This window comes from Eucalyptus grandis, chromosome 9 (genome assembly GCF_016545825.1).
Source record: "Eucalyptus grandis isolate ANBG69807.140 chromosome 9, ASM1654582v1, whole genome shotgun sequence".
In the NCBI taxonomy this organism is placed as follows: Eukaryota; Viridiplantae; Streptophyta; class Magnoliopsida; order Myrtales; family Myrtaceae; genus Eucalyptus; species Eucalyptus grandis.
Window position 1 is genome coordinate 30,384,247 of NC_052620.1, and position 23,178 is coordinate 30,407,424.

General features: G+C 38.7%; 1 protein-coding gene and 1 pseudogene across 1 annotated transcript; both read left to right on the plus strand.

Moving 5' to 3' along the window:
- Positions 1–28: 28 nt before the first annotated feature.
- LOC104452332 lies at positions 29–14,092 on the plus strand (annotated as a pseudogene).
- Positions 14,093–16,157: 2,065 nt separating this feature from the next.
- Positions 16,158–17,013, plus strand: LOC104450887 (basic blue protein). Its single transcript, XM_010065598.3, has 2 exons — positions 16,158–16,420; positions 16,631–17,013. Exons 1-2 carry the CDS (start codon positions 16,234–16,236, stop codon positions 16,828–16,830), a joined length of 387 nt encoding a protein of 128 aa, XP_010063900.2. The 5' UTR covers positions 16,158–16,233; the 3' UTR covers positions 16,831–17,013.
- Positions 17,014–23,178: the final 6,165 nt, after the last annotated feature.

Here is a 23,178-nt window from a genome sequence, read left to right on the forward strand (position 1 = left end):
CGACTGACCAAATCAAATGACTAGTCAGATGAGATACTGGTTATATGATATGAAGTCGGATTGGAAATGCTGGAACTTGAGGAGATATAAAGTTCTATCTCATCTCAAATTCCTTCCCGACAACCCAACAGTCTTATCCCTAGTTTTTGATGATGTGGTCCTTAGGAATGCCAACATAAAAGAGCCTGCATCGAAATTCGCGCCTAAGAAAGGGCGTGAGAAGAAGGCGATGCAAGAACTGTTTCCACTGATCCCCCGTGAAAACAGTGGGCTCTTTCAGGTTGTGATATATGGATACACTCCATTTCCGTGGTTATACTCCGACCGTGGCTGCAAAAGGTAGAAAAGGGAGATCATGAATGAACCCTGTTCGTGAATCTGTGGAGTTTGTGCTGGATCCGCTCGTGCGGTTTACTTGATATCGAGGTAGGCACATGATGTGCGAAATATGTTTATTGATGTGGATTTGTTCGATCGCTTGGGTCAATTTGTGTTTCGAATTGCTTCAATTCCAATGTCAATCCATTCATGCGCGTCTCATCAATCTAACTTAACCCAGGTTATGGAAGCTGTCAAAGATTTTGCTTTCGCCACCAAACTCTGGTTTGACATTACGTGCGGTTTTACAGTTAGTAGAGAGACCAGTTCAGTATGTGGACAGATATGGGAAAATGTTCTATGCTTTGCAATGAAGGCTTACAAAACGTTAACAGCACCACGGCTCTCATAATTTTTCAAAAACATGAAATTCGAATTCTTTTCTAGAATTGTTGAAGTACATTTATGCATTTCAGAAAATTCCCTGCTAAAGAATATTGCTAGACATAGTAAATAGTAGGAATATTATTTCATAAGGCGTTATTTCTTACAATAACTAGTCTTCTTGTCAAATTGGGGTAAAATTGTCCCAAAAAAATCCTAAATTCATTGTACTTTTACCAATTTAATCCTAAAAATTTTAATTGTGTAGTTGAGTTCTAAACATTTTTACGGTTTTTCAATTGAGTCAATCTAGGCAATTTTGGTCGGAAGTTGCCGATGTAAACGCCCGGTGGTCCAACTTAACATAGCTGATGCTGACGTTAATAATTTATAATAATGTTTTAATATTTTTTTCAATATTTTATTCATTTATTTTATTTTCTTTGTTTTGTTTTTTACGGTTCTGGCTTAGGAGGTCACTAGCTAATGGTGAAGGCCTTTAATCTCTAGCCCAATCCGAGCGAGGGGCCATCACCCTTATATGGATCTTAGCGAGGGTCATGATGCCCTTACCAACCAACAGGGGAGGGTGTCAGCCCTTGCTTGCGGCTAGGGCAAGGGCTATGATTCCCTTGCCTAGTCCAAGTGAGGGTCATTGGTTGCTTGTGGCTAGCAATAGTCGATTAGCAACCTTGTTAGCTAGAGTTGTAAATAAAAAATAAAATAATCAATATATATATATATATATATATATATATTAAAAATTGATCACACTAGCGTCGATAGATGTGTCAAAATGGGTCTTAGACCCATACTTGATCTATTTAAATCATAAATATACCATATATGGGTCACTTATATATTGAAATGGGTCATATATGAGTCATTTACATTTTAAAGAGATTAGTTAAATAGGTTTTAAATGGATTTGACTTAAAAATTCATTTCTAACCTAACTTCCTCTTTAACTCGTAAAAATGTTTTTTTATATATAAAAATCAAAATTAGAATTATTCTTTATATTTCTTTTTTTTTTTTCTTTTTTTTTTTTTTTTTTTTTCTTCCTCTTTCCTTAGCTGGTGGTTGGTATGGCAACGGCCAATGATCGGCCAGGTGAGGCTCAAGCTCGTTGGCCTTAGGCGAGCTTGAGGTCGTCGATGATCGGCAAGGCTCAAGCTCGCCGGGGTCAGGCGAGCTTCATCTCGCCAGATCGGTGAGGCTCAAGCCTCCCTAGTCATCAATGAGGACGAAGCTCGCTTGGATCTAGCGAGCTCATTACTTGCCTAGATTTGGCAAGTTGCAAGCTTGTCGGCCTTGGCTAGCTCAAGCTCGTTGGATCTGGTGAGCTGCAAATTCACCGGCCTTGGCCGAGCTCGAGCTCACGCTAATTTGGTGAGCAGCGAGCTTGCTGGCCACGACAAAACTTGGGCCGGCAAGCTTGAGCCGGTCGCCATTGCGGAAGAACAATGGGGGAATAAGAAGGAAGAAGAAGAAAGAAAGAAAAGAGAAAAAAAGAAAAGAAAAGAAATAATAATAATAATAAATTCAGATTTTTAAAAATAATTAAAGATTCCATTTTTTTTAAAATATTTTTGATAGATAAATATCCATATACATATCGGAGAAATACTTTTAGAGGAATCTCGATGTTGTTTAGATCGAAATTCAATCAATATCGAAATAGAAATTCTAAACATTATAATATAATTTTTAATTTTGTAAATCACAATTAAGAAGTTGTGCATTTTCACACCCTAGAAGATTTGTTATAAATAAATATTATTTTCATGTCAATCATTAACTAATCAAACTTTTTATTATCAAGAATTTTTCAAAAGTATTTCAATTTAAGTATTTTCACTTTTTTATTTTATTTAGTAATTCTTATTAATTAATTTACTTTTAAATTTGATGTGAATTTTTTATTCAAGTATCATATATATTGTGAAGAGCTTAAAGTGGATTAAATGGATGGGAGTGGGTTTTCCTAGATTAAGTTAAATATTAATGTGTTTCGATAATATGGGTAGGGTCGGGTATGAGTCATCAAATTTACATTACATGAAAATAGGTCAAAACAGATTAAATGAGTCAATATGGGTCAGACCATTTTTTGCCTAACCCCGATCCAACCCGACCCGACCCACCCATTTGATGGCCCTAAGTGTCGATTGTGCCACGTATCATGACTCTCATATCAGTAATTTCCAATCAAAATTGACTGGGTAAACTTAATTGGTAAAATATAATTGGTAAAAGGTAAAAAGGTTTAGAACTCGATTTACGCAATAAAAAGATTAGAGCTGAATGAATAAAAGTGCAATAGGTTTAGACTTTTTGAACAATTTGAATACCTAAATTTCTTGTTACTTCCTTTTGAATACATATTGTTTAGATATAAATACCCCTTAATTACAATGCATTCAAAAGTTAGATTATCAAGTAAAGACATAGCCTTTGAGTATTTTCTATTTCAACCATTTCTACCCGAACAATGACACCATGACCATTCATTATTCCAAATCCTTTGTTTTTTGTCCATCAGTTTTCATCCTCAAGAGCAACCACAACCAAACGTCTTGTAGAGTAGCACCATCATCTTTTACTTGTCATGTCTCAGATTTACTTCGGTTGTCCTTGAGAGCAACTCTATATCGTCAATTATTAGCCTCTCCATCGAGGGGAGTTGTTGTTTCCAATAGCCTCGTTAGTCTTTTCACTAGCATCCTTAGATTAGTGATGCCTATCATAAGTCGAGCTTCTCTAGTTTCTAGAGTCATCATGTTGTGCATCCTTCTTGATGATAATCATTGATTCTTAACATAAAGTGTATGAGAACTAAATGGATTTATTGTATTGATTTTGTATGAATTGTATACACGTACATTGTCCTTTTTATAATACTAAGAATAAGAACAAAAAAATAGGAAAAGAAATATAAAATATTACATTTCCTAATTTATTGAACTAATTACGGATTGACTGAATCAATTAACCTGCAATTATGATTAATATCAAACCTGATATCTCCAATATCTCCAATCATATCTTCAACACCCCTCTCAAACTGGTGGTCAGTATATGTCAAGAACGCCTGGGTTGCTTAGTAGATATGAGTGTTGTCTTCGACACAATGGTTTGGTGAAAATATCTACAGGTTGTCCCCTAGTTCCAATTCCTCTTGTTATAAGTATTCTTTCTTGGATCTTTTCTCAAGTGAAGTGACAATCAACCTTTATATATTTCATTCTTTCATGAAAGATTGGATTCACTACTAGCTTAAGGGCAGTATCATTATCACAAAACAACTCGCTTGGTCCATCAGTTTTAACACCTGCATCCAAACTATCTCATAAATAGTCTTTACCATAGCTCAATATTTTGGTTCAGCTAAGAATAATAAAACTATTGACTTTTTTATTTTTTATTTTTTATTTTTGTCTTCTTTAAGAGTAACAATTTTCCCAATTTGATGTATAAGCCAATGATGGATGTTCTGGTCATTGGGCAAGAAGCATAATCTATATCACAATAGAATGTCATCTTCATATTATAGTCTCGAGACAAGAAAATTTCAAGTCCAAGACATCCCTTCAAATACTTCACTACTTTTAGTGCGGCATTCACATGAGATTGCTTTGGATTCTGCCTAAATTGGCTAAGTATTTGCATTGTATAACATATATCAAATCTTGTCATGGTAAGATATATTAGTTTTCCAACAAGTTGCTAATATCTTGATGGATCTTTGAGCAATGGGTTGTCACTAGGTGATGATTCTATATCATATTTACGTGACGTCATCTTAACACTCTGCCTGATTGGTATTATAGTTGGTTCACACCATGACAAGCTTGCTTCCGAGATAATCTCAAAAAAAACTTCCGTTGGCTAAGACAAATCCCTTTGTCAGACCAAGCTATCTCAATTCAAAAAAATATTTGGGAGATTCCAAATCCTTGATATGGAAAATAGTGTGCATATATTCGTCAAATTTCTTAATAAAAGACTCATCATTTCCCATGATAAGTACATCATCAACCTATATTAATAAGTAAATTGATGATGTACCTCTATTCCAAGTAAACAAAGCATAGTCATGCATAGAGTGTTGGAAGCCTGTATCTATGAGTGTATTAGTAAATTTGGCATACCATTACTGAGAAGCCTACTTAAGTCCATACAAGGATTTTTAGAGACAACATACTCAAGACTCCCCTTGTTTCCGTAAGCCCTATGGAAATTCTATATAGATTTATTTTTCCAAATCTCCATGTAAAAATGCATTATGGACATCCATTTGATGTGGCTGCCAATTGCAAAAAGTAGCAATAGATAGAAAGGAGTGAATTGTCACCTCTTTTGCAACTAGAGAGATGGTCTCATTGTAATTAAAGCCTTTTCGTTATGTAAACCCTTTAGTAACCGGACGAGCCTTGTATCGTTCAATGGAACCATATGTTTTGTATTTTATTTTATATACCCATTTGCACCCGGTGGGTTTACAATGCGGAGGTAATGGAACAATATCCCAAGTGTGATTTTCCAAAAGTGCTTGCAATTCAGCTTCCATGGCACCTTGCCAATGTGGATCACACACTACCTTTGTGTAAGAGGATGGTTCTTGTTCTTTAGAGATATGACTAATGCAACATGTATGCTCTGGGAATAGCTTACTAAAAGAAACATATGAGGATACTGGGTAATGTGTACCTAGAGAATCCAATGTTGGACATATCTATTCTTTGGTCCATGTGGGAGGGCAAACAGAATGTCCAGAGCGTCGAGGTTGTTGAGTAAGTCTCTTTAGGAACTATAGGAGGAGACTTAACAGCAAGAGGTGATGGAGATGCCATTGGTAAATTGGATAAATGATGCTCCTCATAAATTGTTGGTGATTCGGATGTTGCGTTTGATGAATTAGGGATGGTTGGTGCAATTGGTCTTAGCATGACCAAAAAGTTTTTTAAGGGTCCCTTCATAAATAATCTTTTGACAAAAAAGGCTTGTGACTAGATGATGAGGCAATTGGTCTGAATGAAGACACCATTCCTTCAAATGGAATTACATCTTTATGGAAAACAATATCCCTACCAACATAAAAGCATCCTAAAGATATTTTCATAACCTGATAGCCCTTTTGTAAAGAGGAATATCTCATGAAAACACGTGGAAGGGCATAGGGATCCATTTTATCCCAAGGGCCCACAGTTGTAGCATAACACAAGCATCCAAAAACTCTTAGATGATCAATCATAGGTTGCTTCCCATAAAGCATCTCGAAAGGTGTTCAACCTTCCAAAATTCGAGTTGGTATATGACTAATTAAATTGGTTGATGTGACCACACAATCCCCCAAAAAAATTTCAAGAATTGAGGCTTGGTATTTTAGAGCTCCAGTTACTTCCAAAAGATGTTGATGTTTGTGTTCTACAATCACATTTTGTTAAGCAGTATAGGTGCACAAGCTTTCATGGAGTATCCCTTGAGAGGATAAAAAGGAATTACATTCACTAGTGAAAAACTCGGTATGAATCTTTTGGACTATTTTGTCAATCCAGTTCTTAACTAAAGAGAGGAATTTTGATAGATGAAAAAAAGTTTTGATTCTTTGATTGCATAAGAAAAACCCAAGTGGCACAGGTATAGTCATTGACAATAGTTAGGAAGTATCGGAATCCATCGTAATGTGGAGTATGATAATGACCCTAAATATCCATGTGAATCAAAGAGAAAGGACTAATAGCTTGAGATGTATTAATTGAAAACAATGCTTGGGACTGTTTGGCTAAAAGACATATTGAACATTTTGCGTGTGGAAAGTGAGCAGACATTGATAAGAAATAAGAGTTTTATTGCTAATGGTGGAGTTACAAGAAACACCTAAACCCTTTGAGAAATTTGTCCAAAAATAAAGTTCTTGTGTGATACTACCTAATCCCATCAATTTACCGGTGGATTGATCTTGAAAAAAACAATTACTAGAATTGAATATTGCATGACAAGAATTATCCTCATAGATTTTGAGACATAAATAAAATTGAACTCAAAATAGGGGATATAAAGGACATTTTTTAGGATTGCGTGTGGACTAAGATATACGTAACCTATTTTACTAATAAAAGTGGTGTTTCCATTTGGCAGACGAATAGATATGGGAAAATGAGGTTTTTTCTTAATAGAAAAAATTTTCATTGCAAATTACATGGTTACTGGCACGTGAATTATTAATGCATCAATCGAAATCGAATTACTTTTTGAGAAAGTTATACTTGAGAAGCGTTCAATTTTGTCTGTGACCTATTATTGATTTAAAGCCTTCATAATATTCTGGTTCTAATCTTTAGTAATTATCTGATCCGTTCCTTGTGCTAAAACTTGATAAGCAAAAAAATCTCTCTCATTTTTTTCTTTATCATTTGGTTTTCCATGTAATTTCCAACACGTTCCAACAGTATGGCATGGACATTTATAGCAGCCATAGGATTTACCTTTTGTTTTTGAATTTTGTCCACCATTTTTGTGTGCTAACGTGGCGCCTCGTGAGCCATCAGATGACTTAAGACCCGATCCATATGAGCCACTTGATTCGACTAATGAGTTGGTGAATTGATGGCCTTTGGATCTTTATTTCTGATCCTGGCCGTCCATTTGATAGGATCCCATAGGGTTTCCTTCTTCCTCCAACTGAATGGAGGCCGCTCGGTTCAGATCTTGAGCTGGACGTTCCCAAGTTTCCCAAGTGCTCTGACGCCACCGACATGCCCCACTCCTCCATGGCTTCGATAGGTGGTTCCATTAGGGTTCCGAGAGCAACTCCTTCAACCTATCCGTGCTTGGCCGCCCTTAGTTATTGACTTTCCTCTTAGACAACCAGCTAATAGATTCGGCCAAGTGACGGCATTGGGTCCATCGCTAAAATCTATGATCAGAAAGTTGAGTATGTATCTTTGAGAATGAGTAAGAATCTCGTAACCTTTTCTTTTTTCTTTAGTGTGCAATAGTGTTGAAGAGTGGCCTCCGGTCCCTCTAGTTGTTCCTTGGTTGCCTCGAGTTCATTCCACAAAGCCTATAGCTGATTGAAGCATGTGGTGACGGAAAGATTGCCCTGCTTCAATTTAATTAGGGCTTGAGTGAGTGTGAACAATTTCGCTAGATTTAATTTCATTTACATCTCCTGTATATTTTCCCAAATCATCTTCAAATCTTCTATTGGTGGGAGTCCGGCCACCACATCGGATGTCAAGCAGTTCCCGATCCAAGTACGAACTAGTTGATTGCAACATCACCAGTGTTGTTCTAGTCGCTCATTAATCGGAAAAGGGATGGCTTCGTCAAGGAAGCCATCGTTGTCTTTCGTGATGTGTGCTTGCAAAAGATCTTGAGCCCAAGCGGTACAGTTGTTTGGCCCGACGAGCTGCATGCTAATCAACTGGAGTTCGGGCCTATCGGCTGGCGAGGTGTATAGGGGATCACCGAGTTTTGGGCAGCTTCCGTTGGCTTGGATCGCGTATGGGGGGAACGTGGCGGCTTAAAATTCGGGTTGAAATCTGGGTCCCAACATTGAGTAGGGATCCAACTTTAGACCCGATTGAGTGGGTTCGGATCTTTGATCCTGATCCCTCGAGCTTAATTCATTATTCTGGTTGGCTCAAGTAGTGAAGTGGGTAGGCCCATTTCGGATGGGCTGGGTCCCATAACCTAGAACTCCTCCTTCTCCGAATGGGCTGTGTTGTACCCATGTTTGATTTGGTCCGATGGTCCATTGGCCTTAAACCATAAACCAATGGATCGGTGGCCATTGGGCCGGACCGAAAGCCTGTATTGGAGGAGGGGTAGATCCAGCAAAACATTGAACAGAAGTGTCGTCTTCTTCAATCAGACCAATTTGATTTGAGGCTTCATTTCGAGGTGAGTCGTTGGGGACATCCTTGTTTGGACTTTGATCTTTTGACATGGTATCAGAAAACTGATTCCTATTCGGTGTGCTAATTTGTTTTGCAAGGTTAGAGCTACAACAACAAACTAGAATACGTACTGGAGGCAATTTCAAAATCGCAGAAATTAGGTCAGGAAAGTAGGCTCTGATACTATGACAAAAAGTATATGAAAACTAAAGGGATTTCTTGTATTTATTTTGTATGAATTGTATACATGTACATTGTCCTTTTTCATAATACAGAGAATAAGAACAAAAAAAATAGGAAAAAAAAAGTATAAAGGATTATATTTCCTAATTTACTGAACTAATTGCGGATTGACTAAATCAATTAACTTGCAATTAAGATCAGTATCAAAACTGAAATCTCCAATATCTCCAATCATATCTTCAACATTCTTCTACTTCATCAAAATCAAGCTACCATCATTAAACTTCCCAATTTAATCAATGGCTATCAATGTCTAAGAGTGCCAGAGTCTAGCACACCTTTATCGAGCAACCAATGTTAACCGTTGTGGGTAATGCGATTCAGTTTGTCACAATTCAAGTTACTTTTCCACATGATATTTACTGTGATTGTGTGAGTAAGACACGTGCTTATTGAATCTAGTGATGATATGGATTACATTCAATTTATCATGTAAGGTTCGGCTTACACAATTGTCATTATCTAAAATCCAATTTCAATGGATCCACATCCTTTATCTAGTATAAGTGGCAGTTTGGTCACAAACTTAGGAAGAAAGTACTTGTCTTTGTTGAAGTACATTTATGAATTTTAGAGAATTCTCTATTATTTGTCAAAGTAATCATTCAATATTAGAGTTATCATTTGTTAGATTAAGATAGCTAATTTATTTGTTAGGTTATATTACTTCCTTTCTTATACCCAGAGTTCAGATGTAGGTACCCTTGGCTGTAACATCAAAAGGTTATTTTATTGTGTAAAGGCGTAACCTTTGAGTATTCTCCCTCTCTTTCCTGAAGATCTTAGTAAAATTAACTTTGATGTATCTCAGCCCACATGATGACGCGAATGCGAAAGAACTTTCATCCAATAGTAGCAAAGACGTAAAGGTGGTCAATAGTAAGAAAAAAGAGGGATTTCATTGAAAATTTGATATTTCCAAGTCCGACATGTAGAAAGTCCGAATTCGCACGTCGTTTTGCGGACATTTCTCGATGCGGCTGGCCTAGATATCACAACAAGCATGGGGCGTCGCCTGTCGTTTTGGGAAAAGCCACATACATCCGATCAAATCCATTGGTTTTCACCTCATCCATGTCCAAAACGACATCAGGCGCGTTGTCGTGTTCGGGCTCCGACTGCTTGTGATCAGTTCTCAATTCTAATTTTATGAGGATCGGATAGTCCTAAGATCGAAAACTGAATCGAACCAATCGGTCTAAATGGATGACTTAGAAAAAAATAAAAATTAGAAAAATATTAGAATTATTTCAATTTTAAGATTTATCATTATTTTTAAGAAATTAAAATGATATATTTCTGTTAAAAAAGAGTTTCCGATGCTAAAGTTCGGATCTTTGAGCTGTTTCGTCTGACTGTCTTTAGGCTGCCGGAAATGGCGGCGACTGCGAGGTCGGTTTGCACGGCGGCTCCGTTGATACCGATAATTGCGGACGCAGGTGAAGTCGTGCGCTCATTTGTGGCATAGCATAGAGAATTTGCTTTGTTATAGTTGGTTCCCCTGATGTTGGGTTGCTGAGAATTGCGCCTCTTGATTTGCATTCAGCATGGAATGCTGATCGCGGAATGGATGCTTCTAGGATACTCTGTTTATGTAGATGTAGATGTTAGGAACTTGTTTGAAGAGGAGAAACTACGAAGACAAACGCTTTTTTTTTTTTTTTTTTTGGTCAAAGAAGACAAATGCTTTAAAAGCATAAAAGAATAGAGACAGCCCAAGAGCATGATTTGCATTTTCTCTCCTAACATGTTCCTTCGGGAGCAAGCCGATGCTGTGAGAAGAGCTAAGTACATGCCAACTAAGTGATCTGCCTGAGTGAAAGGATGGTTGAAATATATGAACTAGGAGTGAAGAGGAATTGGATAATTTACCTGCCTAGTAGAATAATTTTATAATAGAATTTCAATTCGGAATTTGACTAGATGGTTCTAGTAACATCCCGGATTTTCACTGCACACATATTATCTGCTTTGGACACTAAATCCTCACGATTTTGTTCTTTCCGGGGTAGCCCATACTACCCAAGAAAACGTGTATATACAGTTAGAAGGACCCAAGCCTTAGCCCATGACTCCCTCCTTAAGTCACGTGGAACAAGAGATGCGCTTGCGCACATTCGGGGACCGAGGCGCGAACGCATCGCTGTCGCTACTCCTTGCGCACCGTCACCTGGGCGAGCAAGAGGTCAAGAGTCGGCTCTGATAAGGCAGAGTAGTTCGCTCCTCCCCACGCACCGTCGACAGGGCCGTCACAAGTGTGACAGGAGATGCGCCCCCTCCTTGCGCATGTCCACAAACCGAGGCACGAATGCATCGCCATCCTTCCTCCCCACGCGCATCAGAGGGGGCGTGTCTCCTGTCCCACATTGCCTAGGGAGAGAGTCCTATGCTAATTGCGTTTAATATGTGTAGTGGAGACCGGAAATGTTATAGTTCCTTAGCATTAAAGAAGCTTAGACAACCCAAGAAATAACTAAGACAAGTAACCGCCAAAGTTCTTTACTTGTTGTCTGTCTGCTGGGCAGTGGATGATGAGTCCAGCTACGAATGAGAGGGAAGTAGATGTCGGCAATAAAAAGGAAATAATTTGCTGTGACATTTTTCGACCTGTGTAATGACATTTCCTATGGTTTGACAGCTTTTCCATGTTCGAGAAATATAGCAGGATCACCAGACATAGTTCTGTGGTTGTTTTCAGTGGGAGATCGACTCCTTAATCCTCCAAAAACACGGACATTCTTACGAAGCACTGTTTGCCCCCAATATGCATGACACCATGCTCATCATCATATCTATGTTCGATCCTTAGCTTGGAACTTTCGAAAGTGTAGACTACACATTCGTTTCTAAGTTGCAAATGCATGAAGTGATGAATAAGAAGAAAGCGATCAAAAAGATCTGGTGAGTGCTGCTGTGCTGTTGCAGGTGAGGGGAAAGCTACGAGTTCCGTTTTGTGCGCATAGTTTGGCAATGAGAGATGTTGCTGAATTTAAAAATTTTCAATACACTACTGCCGGAATGGTTCTTTTTTTTTTTTATGACTGTTTTACCCATAAAAGAAGATTATCATTATTGCAGATACTAGAGGTGGAAATGCTCTGAATGTTCAGAGGACTGTGAAAGACTTGATAGCAGCAGGAGCTGCTGGTTGTTTTCTAGAGGTATTAGTTTCAGCTGAGAGAAATATAATGCTGCTTCTTTACGAAGCTCTCAGCCTTTTCTCTTTCTTCCTCACTGTACCATGTCCCAAATTGTAAATTAGTCAAGTTTGAGCCTATCATTCAGTTTAAGGTATATTGAATTTTATGCGGTCGAACATTCGGTGAAAGATCTTACCAAAAAAAAAAAAAAAAACATTCGGTGAAAGATGTTATTACACATACGTGTTATTAGCAAAGATCCTTTTGAGTTAGTTATTCATTAATTCTGTCTGACAACTGTGCATCTACTGATTTCAAATTACTTTCTTCTCAGGATCAAGCATGGCCAAAGAAGTGTGGTAAGATTATATCTGTTTCTCGTGGAGCTCAGGCATATATCCTTTCTTCCTTCTTTAGGTTTAGCATGCTGATAAGTATCATTTTCATTGTCATTTCAGGGAGTATGCGTGGTAAGTAGGTACAGAAGTCTGCGGTGAATTTGAGCTGTGTTTGCCTCTTTCAAAACTGAGGAACATAGAAACACGTAAAACTGCGAATTTTTTCAAACTGCCTTATTTATAGGTCATACCAGCTGAGGAGCATGCTGCTAAAATAGCATCTGCAAGGGATGCTATTGGGAATTCTGACTTCTTCCTTGTGGCTAGGACCGATGCACGTGCAACATCAGCCAAAACAGGCCTGTCTGATGCCATTGCAAGGGCTAATCTTTACATGGAGGTACTAGTTGACTGATCCTCTGCTTTTTGTCATGGTCTACCGTCTAATGAGGGTTCTGTTTGTTGTGAAGCAGAAATACTGATCTCAGTTGGAGTCACGCGGTCATCCTGTGTTGAGACACGGGTTTACAGTCAATATGCAGATCTCTTTTTTTGACATCATTACAGTATTCAAGTGATGATTAGTTGTTCAACCCCAAGTTAGTAACAAGAATAGACATTTTGGCATCTTATGTATTGGTAGATCTCCACTTTTTCATCCTATACCTTCATTTCTCCAGAAACTCATGCAGATTCTGCCATATTTTTGTTGTATCATATGACCTCTTAGTTTGTGTTCCATTTGCCTCTTCTCTTACCGTTTTGCTCTTGACACCCATTATCACCCTTGACAATCTTCGCCTGCCCCAAAAATTAAAAAGAGGAAAAGGAAAGGAGTACTGCTCTCTGCAACATAAGGAATTCAGTGATTAAGCTTATTGATTACACCATCCTAGGGAAGTTATATAATTTTAGACTGGTCGTGAATGGGGCTTGTGAATTCAAAATTAGAGCTTTGTCAGTTGGAACTGAGGTGATTGAGCTTAGTTGTTTACTTCAGGCAGTGATACAATTGCTCTTCACAAAAATTATGCGTCAAAGTTCTATTAGTTGTTTCACCCGATGGCTAGAATCGTCAAGACATTTGCTGTCTAATTCTCTGTCGGAAGAAGGAAAAGGAAAGGAATTAGCAGCAACATATCATAACCGTATAAATGTTTGCATGATGATTTCTGTCAATTTTTCATTTAACTATGTGAATCCTATTATCGTTTCTTAGCATTCACTGGATGGTCAAGCTGTTTGGATAATGTTTATTGGTGCTTCCAAGACCCTACAAGATGGAGCATTGCGTTTCCCCCTAAAGCATTGATAGAATCTCGTTTGAAATGAATAATTGAAAACAAATTTTTGGTTTCTTAACTCGTGTTGTTTGTTGTAATAAATCTTGCAGGCAGGAGCTGATGCATGCACTGTGGAGGCACCAAGGGATGACGATGAGCTCAAGGAGATAGGACGGTGTACGAAAGGCTACAGAGTATGCAATATGATTGAAGGTGGAGTCACACCATTGCACGCTCCCGAGGAGCTGAAAGAGATGGGCTTTCATTTGATCGTGCAACCGCTCACGGCGCTCTATGCTTCAGCACGTGCCATTGTCGATGTCCTCAAGTCCTTGAAAGAGAAGGGAACTACAAGAGACAACCTCGACAAGATGGCTACGTTTGGGGAATTCAACCAGTTGGTCAGCTTGGAGTCCTGGTTCGAGCTCGAAGCACGGTACTCGAATTTAAGGAGTGCTGTCGGAGTAAATTCACGGTAATTGGGAAAGCCGAAAGTAATCAAATATGTGCGGCAACATTTGAATTCCAGTTCCAGTTTCCCTTAGTCAGATGGACACGGTAATTCTACTGGTTGGTGGAGCAATAGCCAATTTCCATGCTTTTAACATATAACGACCCACCTATTTCCATGATAGATGCATTGCTTAGTGTGTGTTAAAACTCTTTTCAGTAAGAATGCTTTTGATATGCTATTGCTAAGTAATCACATAAAAAAGAAAAAAAAGAAAAAAAAATTAAGTCTGTCTATCTTATGGCCGAACAACCCAAAATCAACTATCTATTTTAAGTGTTTTCAGCATATGGATTTGCTCCTGAAAGGCTAAACCTTGAAAATCCGTCTGTAAAGATTATAAAAGGGGATTGGAATTTTGCGTGAACAATGCGCAAAATTCAACGCTATCCATAACGCTTGTGTAAATTCACATTGCTACTTGTCATTACCTATGCTGTATCGATCCTCCAGTTTAGGTGGCTGAGTTGCATCTAATTGAGCTGGCTCAGGATAGCACTACACCAAAAATGTAAGACAGCACACCTCGACCTTGGTGAAAATCAAAAGATAAACCATTTTAGAAGAAAGAAAACGTACCGATGCAACATCAAAGACCAATCAATACGTTGGGTGGCAAAAGGCAGATCCTCCCATGCCATCATTAAATCTGACCCATGCTTGCACATTGGAATGACAACCATGCGTGGACATTGGAAGTCTCTGTCTCTCCCTTCGGCAGATGTCGGGGGGGCAACGATTCAAAGATCACGGGCGGAAAATCTGAACTTGCCATGTGATCTTTAAATACATATCGCAGGGGGTTGGACTGTACACGATAGCGGAATCACTCACTAGTCACCACACTGCAACTGCTGCTGCAGAGACCAGTCTTTGAAAGATAAGTATAACGATACATAAACCATCGAATCGTTGATAAAAAAAAAAAAAAAAAAAAAACATTGTAATTTATGATAGCCAGAGTAATTAAATAGTTAAGTAATCTATGGATCCCCACATTTCAGATTTGAATTTGAAAAAATTGTTAAGAGTACTCTGTGGGTCCCTATCCTTTTGAATGTGAACTCAAAGTAATCGTCAAGTAGTCTAGATATGCTATAGAAGTTCAAATTCATATTTGCAAAAAACCCGTGAGATTGATCATTAAAATATATATTATAAAGTATTTTAGGCAATGGTTACACCATTGTGGCAATGACAAGTGGAGTATTAAGCCAATTAAAAGTGCGATGCATTAGCATGCGGAGAATGACAATCGGTCGATTACATTAAATTATCATTGTCTCGGGGTGCAATGATTACATGAAAGATGAAATATTTTCCTTTTTTGTTCGACTGGAGTGTCACGGAAGCAAAGCCGTGACAGGAGGCTCGTGCATTACCATCATGACAAGGTGCAACAAATTTCAACTATGGTCTAACCATAGGCATGCTGAAATTAAGGGAAATGAAGCACATTAGACTAAAAAGAGTGGGGACCCCTTGAAGCAGCTAGTGCTTTTTAAATTCTCCTACTAAACCTTTTGGAAATTCTTAGCATCTTGCATCCATAAAATTACCGAGGTAAACAGGCTACTAATAATCTACTGTTTATATTAAAAGACGCGGGACTAATTTGTCCAATGTTTTTCTCCACATCATATGCTCCCAGCTATAAACTTTTCTTAGTTTTGGCCACCAAAAAAAAATAACAATTAAAAATTCAAATATCTTGTACTGTGTCAAATTGTTTTTTCGCATTTGAATCATGGAATTGGAATGTAATCTATAGGCCTAACTTTTACCATCGTAAACCATAGAGCTAAGAAAATCAACTAGCCTACCGCCACATTTTCCTCCCGTGAAAAAATTTGCTGCATGCAATTTCAAATTACTACTCAATTCATGAAATTTACCCTTCCCCAGGAACGAGCCTTATTAATTCACATGCCCATTTGTCCTCGTCAATCGGGACCACTCGCCACTTTCCCTTCCTCCAAAACCATATATATATAATAAGGGGGTCATGGCTCATGATTCATAAAACCCACTAAGCCATCCTCCACAAGAGCACGCCTTCTCTACTGAAGTCTCTTGTGTCTTCCTTCAATCCTTTTGCTTTCCAAAACAATGTCTCAGGGAAGAGGCAGTGCATCTCGAGTCGCCGCCGCCGCTGTGGCGGTCGCGCTCATTTACCTCTTCGCTCAAGCTGAGTATGCTCGAGCGGCAACCTACACAGTCGGTGGCTCTGGTGGCTGGACGTTAAACGTGGCGAGCTGGCCCAAAGGCAAGAGATTCAGAGCTGGTGACACTCTCAGTAAGTCTATTTTCCCACGTCCATCTAATTATAGCACCGTTGATCCCATTCTCAATCACTTGTATTTGACAATAAAATGATTTCAGAAAGCATAGGACAGAGGAGAATACAATCTTCTTTTGTTGGGGTTCATAGATTGAATTTTTTTTTTTTTTTAACGGGTGAGTGATTTTGGCGAGTAATTGTGATTTTTGGGAAATTTGATTGCAGTATTCAAGTATGACCGGACGCTCCACAACGTTGTGGCGCTGAACAAGGGCGGTTACGACAGTTGCCGGACTCCAGGGGGAGCGAAGGTTTACAGTTCCGGCAACGACCAGATCAAGCTGGTCAAGGGCCCGAACTACTTCATATGCAACTTTCCCGGTCACTGCGAGTCGGCTATGAAGATAGCTGTGAATGCAGCTTGAGAGGATGAGAAACACGCTATAAGCTGATAGTAATGGAGAGGAATAACATGGCATTCTTCAATGCTTTGATTCTGAGTATCTCTGTCTCTCTGTCTCTGTCTGTCTGTCTCTCTGTCTGTCTCTCTCGCTTGATGTAAAATATTTGCTACATATAATGAGCAAAAGAATCACTAGTCAATGTGACCTGCTTGTTTTGCGACTGATGGAAATTGGGAAGAGAAAATGGCTCCTAATCCCAGGAATTGGATTGCCAGCGTCAATTTGCAAATCTCAAAATTGAAAGAGTGCCCAAATGCTAAAAAGCTAAGAGATCTTTTCAGGTCCTGCAGAAGATAAATTTGTTCCCAGAAGTTTTGTTCCCTGGAAAGTCTGCAACTTTCAATGCAGTTTTCAATGTCCGAAGCAATGGCAAGCACAATGACTCTTGAACCCCCCGTGACCAAAGTTACATGGTTTGGGCATTCAAATAATAGGGAAAAAATCACACAAAAAGGAAAAAAACACATTATATTGGCCGTGACACATCTACTTTAATTTTTGACAGAAGTTTCTTCTGTCCCCTCATATTTTGACCAGGAGAAAAGCCCGCCGGACTTCTTTTGTTTTACAATCTAAAGTACTCAACCTCTAAGTAAGTTGATGGTTTCCGATCATAAGGAAAGAATCAATTATTGTCAGCATGTGCTTCCACTAGATTTATCTTGTACAATTTATCCAGTCCTTAGGCTCTTCTTATTGCTTGGAAATTTTTCAGTACTCAAGTATGACCCTTCAAACCGCAACGTGGTGGTAGTTGACAGCGGTGGTTACAACAGTTGCCAGGCTTTGACAGGTGCGAAAGTTCACACTTCGGTCAATGACCAGATAAATCTGGTGAAGGGAGGAAACTGCTTTCTATGCAGCTTTGAGGGTCACTGCGAGTCTGGTATGAAGATAGTGTTGGATTTTTGATGTCTCAGTGCTGCTGTTTTTAGACTAAAGTTTCTCTGTTCTGTTTTATATTGTTTTAGTTTATTTTCTTACTTAGTCAATTATGTTATGCAGTTGTTGTTGTGTTATTTAGGAAGTTAAGTACTTGTTCGGGAGCAGTTACAAGCTGAACGTGTGTGTGTGCAGTTATTTTTTTTTCTTTTTGGTTTAAGTTGTGTTTTGTACTTGACTTTTTACTTGAGAACTGTAGAAGGCAGTTTTTATGCTCTGTTCTCTCTGTTTCCTCTGTTTTTCTTCTTTCTTCCTCGATATCTATAGTTCTGGCATTTCTGCTTCTTTGCTGCTTTGATCAGCATCAACAGTGGTATCAGAGCATCGAATGATCTTGAGGGACTATGAAGTGAAGCAAGTATTGTAGTGCAAAGAGGTTAGAGGGTGATGGAGACAGGTTCAAGTGGTTTTTCTATGATGGCTTCTCCAAATTTACCGGAGAGAATTATCAAGCATGGGCTGTTAAAATGAAAGCATTTCTGAGGGTCATGATCTGTGGGAAGCTGTGGAGGATGATTATGAAGTTGCTCCACTTCCAAATAATCCGACCATGAATCAAATCAAGCTTCATAAAGAGAGAACCACAAGGAAAGCCAAGGCAAAATCTTGCCTCGTATGATGTTGTCTCGCCTACCATCTTCACTAGAATTATGAAGTGTGACTGCGAAGGTCATATGGGATTTCTTGAAGGAAGAATATGAAGGAGATGAGAAGATAAGAGGTATGAAGGTGCTAAATCTCTTGAGAGAATTTGAGAGACAGCATATGAAGGAATGCAGTCGGTGAAGGAATACTCGAGATAGGCTAGTGGGAATAGCGATAAAATTAGAGTTTTGGGAACCGACTTGAGGGATGATAGGCTTGTTCGGAAGATCCTAGTGTCTCTTCCAAAAAATTTGAAGCTACTATAGCTTCTCCGGAAAACACAAGGGACTTGGCTGATATAAAACTTGCGAGTTGCTGAATGCTTTGCGGGCACAGGAGCATAGAAGACTAATGAGGAGAGAAGATCATGTTGAGGGGGCATTGCAAGCCAAAGTAAAGCAAAATGATGGAGGCAAAGGGAAGAAATGGATTCAGTTTAAGGGAAATGTTGTTGATTCGAAATTTTTACCAAAAGAAAGAAATGCTGGTGGATCTAGCAAATGGAAAAATAATAAAAGGCCATGTCGATCTTTGTGGTGGAACCAACCATCAGTCCTTTAGATGCTGGAAAAGGCCAGATGCGAGGTGCACAAGATGCCACAAGTTGGGTCATATGGAAGCTATTTGCAAAGGGAAAGCCTATCAAAGAAAACGGGAGAAGCACAAGTGGTAGTGAGTGAAGTTGATGAAGAGCACTTATTTGTTGCTTCAGCTGGTGAATATTCAGTCGAAAATAGTACATGGCTGATAGATAGTGGTTGTACTAATCACATGACTGGCAACTTAGAGCTATTCAAGAGCATAAACAAAACAGTAAAGTCCAAAGTCAGAATTGGCAATGGACAGCATATTGAAGTTCAGGGTAAAGGTGTAGTTGCTGTTAAAGGAAACCAGGGGGTGAAGTTAATCAAGGATGTTCTCTTTGTGCCAAACATTGACCAGAATCTGTTAAGTGTTAGTCGGTTAGTGGAGAAGGGCTATATAGTGAAGTTCGAAGGAAGGGAATGTCTCATTAAAGATACGACATCAATGAAGTCTTGAGAGTTCAAATGAGGGATAAAGTTTTGTGTTCAAGCCAAATGAGATGCAGCAGATGGCTTTGAAGTGTACAGAAGAGAATATAGAGATGTGGCACAAAAGATTGGGACATGTTCATAGGAGGAGTATGCTGGTTATGCAGAAAAATGGCCTGGTAGATGATTTACCAAGCTTGAAGGAAGAGCTTCCACAATGCAGAACCTGCCTTCTTGGCAAACAAGCCAGATTTCCCTTCAAAGGAGGAGTCTCGAAGACATATCAAAAGCTGGAATTAGTTCACACCGATGTGTGGACCTATGTCTCGAACCTTCTTTAAATGGAAGTAGGTATTTTATTACTTTTCCGATGATCCGACTAGAATGAGCTGGATCTATTTTTTGCAAGCTAAGACCTAAGTAGCTTATGTATTTATGAAGTTTAAAGCATTAGTTGAAAATCAAAGTGGGAAGAGAATCAAAGCTCTCGGGTCGGACAATGGATCGTTATACAGCTAACAAATTCAACCGATTTGTGAGCAAGCTGGAATTGTACAACAATTTACAGCCCCTTACTCACCTCAACATAATGGGGTTAGTGAGAGGAAAAATAGAAGCATTATGGAGATGGCCAGATGTTTGATGCAGGAAAAGAATTTGCCTAAAAGTTTTTGGGCTGAGGCAGCCAACACTGTTGTATTTCTTTTAAATAGATTACCTACAAAAGCTTTAGGGAAACTAACACCTCTCGAGGTTGGCAAGACACTAAACCTTCTGTGAAAAATTTGAAGGTTTTTGGAAGTTTGTGTTATACTCATATTCCTGATGTCAAAAGGGATAAGCTTGATAAAAAGGCTGAGATTGGAATTTTTGTTGGATATAGCTCTCAATCATAGGCTTACAGAATTTTCTATCCAAAGACAAGGAAGATTACTGTGGCGAGAGATGTTATGTTCTTAGAGGAAGATGAATGGAATTGGTTAAATGGAAGGAACACTGAATTGAAGCACTTTGAAAGACAACCTGAAACTGATGTGGAGACTAATGAAATTACAGGGGAAATGGAAGAAAATATAGATGATGAACCTGTAAGAGGCACAAGGTCACTTGCTGAGATCTATGAAAGGAGTAATGTGGCAGTGCTCGAACCATCAAATTTTGCTGAAGCCAAGGAAGATTAGAAGTGGTTTGCAGCAATGCAGGAGGAGATGACAATGATTCAAAAAAATCAGACTTGGGAATTGGTAGACAGGCCATTAAATAAGAATGTAATTGGAGTTAAGTGGGTCTTTAGGACAAAACTCAATCTTGATGGCTCTGTTAACAAGTATAAAGCAAGGCTGGTTGTGAAAGGCTATTCTCAGGTATGGGGAGTAGATTATTCTGAAACTTTTGCTCCAGTTGCAAGGCTGGACACAAGAAGACTCCCTGTTAGCCATTTGCGTGTAGAAGGGTTGGACTATTTTTCAGCTTGATGTCAAGTCTGCATTTCTAAATGGTGAGCTTGAAGAGGAAATTTTTATTGAACAACCTGAAGGGTTCTGTGTTAAAGGGCAAGAAGAGAGTGTATACAAATTGCACAAAGCTTTATATGGACTGAAGCAAGCTCCAAGAGCCTGGTATGGAAAAATTGATCGATATCTACTGGATTTAGGTTTTAAAAGGAGCTTGAGTGAGTTCATTCTTTATATTAAGAAAGTGAATCATAGTGTGGTAGTTCTGTCTCTATATGTGGATGATCTTTTGGTAACAGGAAATGATGTTCAGCTGATAGAAAATGTTAAGCAAGGCTTATTTGCTGGTTTTGAGATGACAGACTTAGGAAAAATGGCTTACTTCTTAGGTCTGGAAATCAAGCAAAGTCCTTATGAAATCTTCATTTGTCGAGGAAGTACTTAAAGGAAATTTTGAAGAAGTTTCAGATGGAAGAATGTCGAAGTGTCGGTACACCTATGGCGAAAAGAGAAGTTGCGAAGAGTGATGGAACCAAGGCATGGATGTCTCGATGTACGAAGTCTAATAGGTTGTCTCATGTACCTCACAGAACCAGACCAGACATTCTATTTGCTGTAAGTGTTCGTCCGATTTATGAGTGATCCAAGTCAGCTTCATTTGATTGCAGCTAAGAGGATTTTAAGGTATTTGAAAGGAACCATGTTTTTTGGAGTGAAGTTTCAAAGGAGTCAAGAATTCAATCTACAAGGTTATTCTGATAGTGATTGGGCTGGCTCGATGGATGATATGAAGAGTACATCTGGGTACCGTTTCAGTTTAGGATCAGCTTGTTTCACTTGGTGTTCTAAAAAGCAAGAAATTGTAGCTCAATCTACTGCAGAAGCAGAGTTTATAGCTGCTACTGCAGCTGCAAATCAAGCCTTATGGCTGAAGAAGATAATGAAAGATCTTTGGCTGAACTCCAATGAATGTATCAAGATCAATGTGGATAACCAAGCTGCAATTGCAATATCTCAAAACCTAGTTTTTCATGGCAAAACTAAGCATTTCAAGGTCACGTTCTTCTTTCTACGTGAGGTGCAACAAAATGGTGAGGTCATGCTGGTTTATTGCAGATCTGAAGATCAACTTGCTGATATGTTCACTAAACCATTTCAAGCTGGAAGATTTGAAGCATTGAGAAAGAAAATTGGAGTATGCAAAGCGCTCGATCCAAGGAGGAGTTTGTTGGATTTTGATGTCTCGGTGCTGCTGTTTTTAGACTAAAGCTTCTCTTCTTTTTATATTGTTTTAGTTTATTTTCTTACTTAGTCAATTATGTTATGCAGTTGTTGTTGTGTTATTTAGGAAGTTAAGTACTTGTTCGGGAGCGATTACAAGCTGAACGTGTGTGTGTGCAGTTATTTTTTTTCTTTTGGTTTAAGTTGTGTTTTGTACTTGACTTTTTACTTGGGAACTGTAGAAGGCGGTTTTATGCTCTGTTCTCTCCGTTTCCTCTGTTTTTCTTCTTTCTTCCTCGATATCTATAGTTCTGGCATTTCTGCTTCTTTGCTGCTTTGATCAGCATCAACAGATAGCTGTCAATGCTGCTTGAGAGCACGAGAGATCTTTAAACTGCTCCTAACAAGCTACATGCACCTACTTTTTCTCGTACTGTCTGTTGAATAATGTTGGAGAGACTATTGAAATAAAGTCGGTTAATCACAAAGTTCAGAAACTACTCAAGATGATGGCAATGAGACTAGATTGAGCAATAAAGACGAACCTGTTTCTCTACAAAGTTGATGGAAGCGCGAAGTAGAATTAGTTGCCTTGTGAAAATTGATCATGCCAATGAACCCGAATTGTCTGAGCTGAATAGGCAACACTATCATTCACAAGTTCTTTTTAAGCTCATTCTCCAGCTTCCACTTAGTGTAGTTATCAGAATTCAAAGAAATCAAAACATACATGGGATTAGGATTGAAGCTCGGGAGGATGAAGGAAAGCCAAGTTTGGATGAATTGAACTGCCAAAATCTCAGCTGTTGCAAACACGGGGTGCACGCAAAGAGGAAACAAAAGGTGTACAAGTACAAATTTCCTGTTTACACTCGAATTAACTTACTGCTCGTCTCGACGTTAAGAGGTGAGGGATAGGTAGAAAGAAAGTTACAGAGACTCGTATGCAATGTTAATCGATAGTCTTCAGATAAATATATTAGGAACGCAGGCTGTGTAACCATCTTCTTTCACAAATTTCACATCTAACATCA